This window comes from Neoarius graeffei, chromosome 5 (assembly GCF_027579695.1).
Source record: "Neoarius graeffei isolate fNeoGra1 chromosome 5, fNeoGra1.pri, whole genome shotgun sequence".
Taxonomy (NCBI): domain Eukaryota; kingdom Metazoa; phylum Chordata; class Actinopteri; order Siluriformes; family Ariidae; genus Neoarius; species Neoarius graeffei.
The window spans coordinates 99,929,473-99,936,004 of record NC_083573.1 but is presented as its reverse complement, the minus strand read 5'-3'; the positions used below and the strand labels follow the sequence as shown (position 1 = coordinate 99,936,004).

The following is a 6,532-nucleotide window of genomic DNA, read 5'->3' as shown; positions in this document are numbered from 1 at the left end:
TCCAGCTTGCCTGCGACCCTGTAGAACAGGATAAAGCGACTAGAGATAATGAGATGAGTGTGTGTATTAGCTGTGTAAGTGTGAAGTACAAATGCTTAATTCTTAATAATTGTTTTCTTTTTAAGGGTTAATTTGACAATTATTATTCCCCAGCTTCTGCTTGAAACCCTTCCTGATAACAAAGAAACACTTTGAACTTGGGTTATATACGTTTCTTTTTTCTAAACAATAGGTCAAAATATTGCATCAAATCCTTCAGTAAAAATGTCTTCCAAGAAATCTTCAAATAAATGTTTAAATAAATTATTAAATACAGCATTTGTGATTTATATTTGTATGGATTTATCCATACCTCCATCCAAATATCCATGTCATGCTAATTATTTGTTTATTTTGGGCACAAAAAAAGTCACAAGCTGCTTCGTGGTTCTGAGCGAAATGGATTTAGAGGAAAGCCTGATTAATTGAGAGAGCTAATTGAAAGACTAACAAATTGTTTAGCCAATCATATTGAGAGACCAATGAAGAATGAGTGACGTACCACAGGAAATAGTTGAAATAACAGAAGCTGCTACTCATGCAACAGCTTAGCTGGTTGGATTAGAGCACAATGAAGAAAGAACTACAGGGTTTGGGTTTTTGGCGTGCTGCCCTTGCAGAGTTGATAGGGACAACTGTGTTTGTCTTTTGTGGCATTTCTGCAGCAATTGGGAATGGGAACAGCAGCTATCCTGATCAGGAAGTAAAGGTAGCATTAGCATTTGGGCTAGCTATTGCTGTCTTAGTTCAAAGTTTGGGCCATATCAGTGGAGCCCACCTGAATCCAGCTGTCACACTTGCTATGTTGGTTAGCTGCCAGATTAGCATGTGCACGGCATTGTGGTACATTCTGGCTCAGGTGATTGGGGCTGTGATTGCTAGTGGCATTGTTCTGGGAGTGAGACCATCAGTAGTAGATTCACTTGGGCTGAACAAGGTGAGTAACTCTATACCTAATCTGATTAGTGTCACTAGCTGTAACTTCAAGACACTGTACAGTAGTTCCATTGAATCAAATAGTAATTTGCCTATGCTGCTCCCCCCCCCCCCCCCCAAAAAAAAAATGGTTTGACCTTGAACAGGGTGGGTGTGGCTTTAAGTGCTCCTTCTAACTGCCCCAATTTTTCAATCACCTGGATTATTGAACAAACTAAACCAAGCTTTATAAACCTGTTATGGCAGCAGGGGTTTGGTTGAGGGTTACTTTGTTCAACTGGCTCCTCTCCCATCCACTGTTCAACCATACTCTTGCTGTCACATCTGGCTTCATGCTAGCTAAGCCCCCCTGCCAATATTATTCCTTTAGCCTCTGTGGTAGTCTTGTTCTAAGTGCAACAGCAGACCACTGAAATGGCCTGATCAAGGTTTTTGCCTCTCTCAAAATGCTGGGTCATTCCTTGTGAATGGTGTGAGGGGTAACTGGCCACTAGTGTTTAAACATCCAGCCCAGAGTGTTGGGCAAGATATTCTTGTGACTAGCAAAATTCCAGTGATTAAAACTAACTGTTCATTCTGCAGCTGAATGGTGTCAGTCCAGGACAAGGCTTTGGAATTGAGTTTCTCCTCACACTCCAACTGGTGCTATGTGTCCTAGCAACAGTGGATAAAAGGAGGGACAACATGGCTGGTTCAGCTCCATTTGCATGCGGGCTCTCTGTGGTTCTGGCTCACCTTGTAGGAGTAGGTCTTTGTTTTAGCTCAAGGCTAATTTTTGGAAGCCTTCCATTTGAGGAATAGCCGGACACCTCACTGACCTAATCCAATTTGTCTAAACAGATTAGTTACACTGGATGTGGCATCAACCCTGCTCGATCTTTTGGCCCAGCTCTAGTCTCTGTGGAGTTTGAACACCACTGGGTGAGTGGCCTTGTTACTACAGAACTTGACCATGTGAACTTGGAAATATTTAACACTTGCTTAATGGAACTTTTCAAATATGGAATGTGGTGCGTCTGCCAAGTTCCTATAAATGAGCTGTTGCTATACAAATAACAATGGAATAAGTGCATTAACATAATTGACTTGCAGCTTGACTGTCAGGTGCTGTTTTATAGAAAATCAACCCCTGGGTTGATTGGTTAGAGGAAAAGGCTTCAGATGCCTCTCTCCCTTATCCTGACGAAGATTAAGGCTGAATGAGAACATGTACAGAACCCAACGCTTGGTGTGCTCCCTTTTCTTGTTCTTTCTAGGTGTTCTGGGCAGGGCCACTATGTGGTGGTGTTGTAGCTGCACTCCTCTATGACTTCATCCTGTTTCCTAAAGGTTCAGACTTTGTTGGCTGGCTCAAGGTTTTGTGCCATGGGACTGAAGCCTCAGGTGCAGAGAGTGAACCTCTCCTTGAGGATGGTGCTCCTGCTGCTCGGTGGGACAAATCATGATGGCGTTTCAATTCCATGTGTGATGTAACTTTACAAATGCATGTGTACAATAAAGATGTATGTTTTCTAAATCTTTTTGAAGATGCATGTCTAATCTTTGTCTCTCTTGAGAGAAGTGGCACTTTAACTTTGCTTTTTTTTTTTTTTTTTTTTTAAACTTTGGTAAATTGTTGGGCCCTGTTTCTGTGGGTGGTTGGTAACAAAGCAGTGCACATTGAGCCAAATAAGCAAAGGCTATTACTTGGCTGGTTAGAGGAAGTAGTTGGGGATGCACCTTATCTGAGTGAAATGACTGGCAGTATCTAAATAGTGGTCATGGTCAGAGCTGTTGGACTACTATAAATGCTAAGGAAGGGTGCTTCAGTTTCCTTTAGCATAGGGTTAATTGACTCCTTTTGGCAAGGAGGGAAGGTTCCTTACTGTCACAATATTTAAGAGCTGTGCCAGTTCTCATACTCACTAGACTATGGTCTCCCTTGGTCTTTATAAATCCATGCCTCTTTGACTACATGGCCTTTTCCACTGGCATCAAAGAAGTGGTTAGAGAAGGATGTAGGATGGTGTCACAAATCAGGCATTTAAATGTCTAAAATAAAAGGTCTCTTGTGTTGGCAGTCCTTGTTCCCCCTTGCAGTAAAACAATGCTTGATTGTGAATGTTATGGTAGTCCTTTTGGTGGCACTGCATCTTTTGGGAAAATGGAGGTCTCCAGCTGAATCGCTTCCAGTGTGTTTACAGTAAATCACCCTTCCTTTAACATGCATGTGACAACTGCCTTTTTCCAGTTCGGATCTCAATATGCAGTTATAAAGCAGTGTCTACAGCAATTTCTTTTTACACTGTTTTTCTCAACCAGTGTGTTCAGTCACCATCTTGTATTATACACTAAATAAAACTGGCAAGCTGTGAAGTTACAGTAAATGTAGAAGGTTCAGTTTTTAATCACAAGTTGAAAACCTAGTGAAACCTTTAGAAGTGTTCTAACAAACTTCAACAATGACCTGTGAAATGTGGGGTAAAGAGATGAAAAATGCACTCACTGGGCACTTTATTAGGAACACCTACCTGCTGTTTTATACATCTAATCAGCCAATCTCTTAACAGCACCATGATTCATAATTGTGCAGATCCAACTCAAGAGCTTCAGTTAACGTCAAACATCAAAAATGGGGAGGGGAGTGGGGTTGCTGTGATGTTCCCTTTGGAATGGATTTTTGGTGCCAGATGGACTGGTTTGAGTATTTCACAGACTGCTGATCTCCCTGGGGTTTTCACACAAGTTTCTAGGGTTTACATGGAATAGTGTGAAAAAAGCATATGCATTCGTGTGCAGAAACAAATGCCTTTTAGAGAAGAGATCAGAGGAAAATGGCCAGACTGAGTTTCCCCCAAAAAACATAGCACAAAGATCTTTGTTAAATGGTAGAGTAAGCAGCACAATGAAGACTCCTAATTACGATGCCCTTGGCGTTAAGAGACTTTTGGGAAACCCCTCAGATTGGTTCAAGCTGCCAGGAAGGAAATAGAAGGTGCCACCTTTGTCACATGCGTGCACACGAGCATAGTTAAATTAGTCTTCTGCATTCAACCCATCTGAAACAGTGCACGCATGCATACCCAGAGCAATAGGCAGCCATGCTACAGCACCTGGGGAGCAGTTGGGGGTAAGGTGCCTTGCCCAACGGCACTTCAGCCCAAGGCCACCCCGCGTTAACCTTGCCGCATGTCTTTGAACTGTGGGGGAAATTGGTGCATCCAGACGAAACCCACGCGGACACGGGTAGAACATGCGAAATTGACACAGAAAAGCCCCCGTTGGCCAGTGGGCTTGAACCCAGAACTTTCTTGCTGTGAGGTGAAGGTGCTCACCACTGTGCCACCCAAGTAGTAACTCACAGCAACTCTTTACAGTCATGGTGAGCAGAAACGTACATTGGGTTCCACTCCTGCAGCCAAGAACAGGAATTATAGAATCAAGAGCAAGTTCATATTAAAGTGGTCAGTGAGTGCATCATTACAGTCTGAAGTAATGTGGAGCTGAGTAGATAAAGGATGTGATCAGTCATGGTTATTGTTCTGGAATATCTGAAACCAACGAAAAATGTATGAAACCAAAGTTTTTTAAATTCCAAATGTGAAAATACACTGGTAAAGAACAAAAATAAGCCCTCGGGCCCTGACTTTCGGGGGCCAGGGGGCCCCAAGCAGTTGCCTGCCTTGCCTGTTTTCAAGCTGCGCGTCTGGTCACGGTTATTATTCTGGAACATCTGAATGTGAATGATTCAGATCTCAATGCTGTAAGACACAGAACAGGACAGAATGACAAGGTTAAGCACCGTAAATCATAAAGTGTCCTCACACACACAGCTAAATATTTATAATTATTTTTTTGTATGATTGCTGAAATGCGATTTTGAAAACAGGGCTCATTTTCTCAAAACATTGAACACAGTTCACAAAACCACAAACCCAAAGCGCAAAACTCCTTGTCTGTCCTGCAAAATGAAACATTACATTCAAAACTACATAAACACTTAACAAAATCAAACTTTTGCACCAAATCAAATGGCACACACTTCATATTACCACATTGTTGTCCAACCAGCTATGCACTTTTTCCTCAATCAAAAGCAATTTTGTCTTTGGTGGGCTTTTCATCATAGTTCTGTATGCAGAGAGAAACTGTTCAATTAGACAAAAATGTGTGAAGAAACAAAACATTTTCCTTTTCTCCACAACAAATCAAACAGTGAGCAGACACTCTTAGCCAGAGCGACATACAGTGAGCACACACATATACCCAGCACCTGGGGAACAGTTGGGGTTAGGTGCTTTGCCTGTCCAGGGAATCGAACCAGTGACCTTTTGGGACCATGGCTGTATCGCTAACCTTTAGACCGTGGCTGCCCCACACAAATGCACAGCACATCCTCCATTATTGGAAAAATATTCCACTCATTTATATACGGTGGTGCTTGAAAGTTTGTGAACCCTTTAGAATTTTCTATATTTTTGCATAAATATGACCTAAAACGGGCGGCACGGTGGTGTAGTGGTTAGTGCTGTCGCCTCACAGCAAGAAGGTCCGGGTTCCAGCCCCGTGGCCGGCGAGGGCCTTTCTGTGTGGAGTTTGCATGTTCTCCCTGTGTCCGCGTGGGTTTCCTCCGGGTGCTCCGGTTTCCCCCACAGTCCAAAGACATGCAGGTTAGGTTAACTGGTGACTCTAAATTGACCGTAGGTGTGAATGTGAGTGTGAATGGTTGTCTGTGTCTATGTGTCAGCCCTGTGATGACCTGGCGACTTGTCCAGGGTGTACCCCGCCTTTCGCCCATAGTCAGCTGGGATAGGCTCCAGCTTGCCTGCGACCCTGTAGATCAGGATAAAGCGGCTAGAGATGATGAGATGAGATAACCTAAAACATCAGATTTTCACACAAGTCCTAAAAGTAGATAAAGAGAACCCAGTTAACCGAATGAGACAAAAATATTATACTTGGTCATTTATTTATTGAGGAAAATGATCCAATATTGCATATCTGTGAGTGGCAAAAGTATATGAACCTTTGCTTTCAGTATCTGGTGTGACCCTCTTGTACAGCAATAACTGCAATGAAATATTTCCGGTAACTGTTGTTCAGTCCTGCACACTGGCTTGGAGGAATTTTAACCCATTTCTCCATACAGAACAACTTCAACTCTGGGATCTTGGTGGGTTTCCTCACATGAACCGCTCGCTTCAGATCCTTCCACTACATTTCGATTGGATTAACGTCAGGACTTTGACTTGGCCATTCCAAAACATTAACTTTATTCTTCTTTAACCACTCTTTGTTAGAATGACTTGTGTGCTTAGGGTCGTTGTCTTGCTGCATGACCCACCTTCTCTTGAGATTCAGTTCATGGACAGATGTCCTGACATTTTCCTTTAAAATTCGCTGGTATAATTCAGAATTCATTGTTCCATCAATGATGGCAAGCCATCCTGGCCAAGATGCAGCAAAACAGGCCCAAACCATGATAACTAACACCACCATGTTTCACAGATGGGATAAGGTTCTTATGCTGGAATGCAGTGTTTTCCTTTCTCCAAAAATAACGCTTCTCATTTAAACC

At 42.6% G+C, this 6,532-nt stretch overlaps 1 protein-coding gene across 1 annotated transcript; it reads left to right on the top strand.

Annotated features, from left to right (window-relative positions):
• Positions 1-610: 610 nt before the first annotated feature.
• Positions 611-2,420, top strand: LOC132887180 (aquaporin-1-like). The gene is made up of 4 exons (XM_060922654.1): positions 611-976; positions 1,558-1,719; positions 1,816-1,896; positions 2,232-2,420. The coding sequence occupies exons 1-4, from the start codon at positions 611-613 to the stop codon at positions 2,418-2,420; spliced, it is 798 nt and encodes a 265-aa protein (XP_060778637.1).
• Positions 2,421-6,532: the final 4,112 nt, after the last annotated feature.

What these genes read in the sequence shown, in the direction of transcription:
- LOC132887180 (XM_060922654.1), top strand. Translation starts at nt 611, where the DNA reads ATGAAGAAAGAACTACAGGGTTTGGGTTTTTGGCGTGCTGCCCTTGCA. An exon ending in TTCTGGCTCACCTTGTAGGA is followed by an intron (nt 1,720 to 1,815) that starts GTAGGTCTTTGT and finishes TTGTCTAAACAG; the next exon opens with ATTAGTTACACTGGATGTGG. An exon ending in TGGAGTTTGAACACCACTGG is followed by an intron (nt 1,897 to 2,231) that starts GTGAGTGGCCTT and finishes TGTTCTTTCTAG; the next exon opens with GTGTTCTGGGCAGGGCCACT.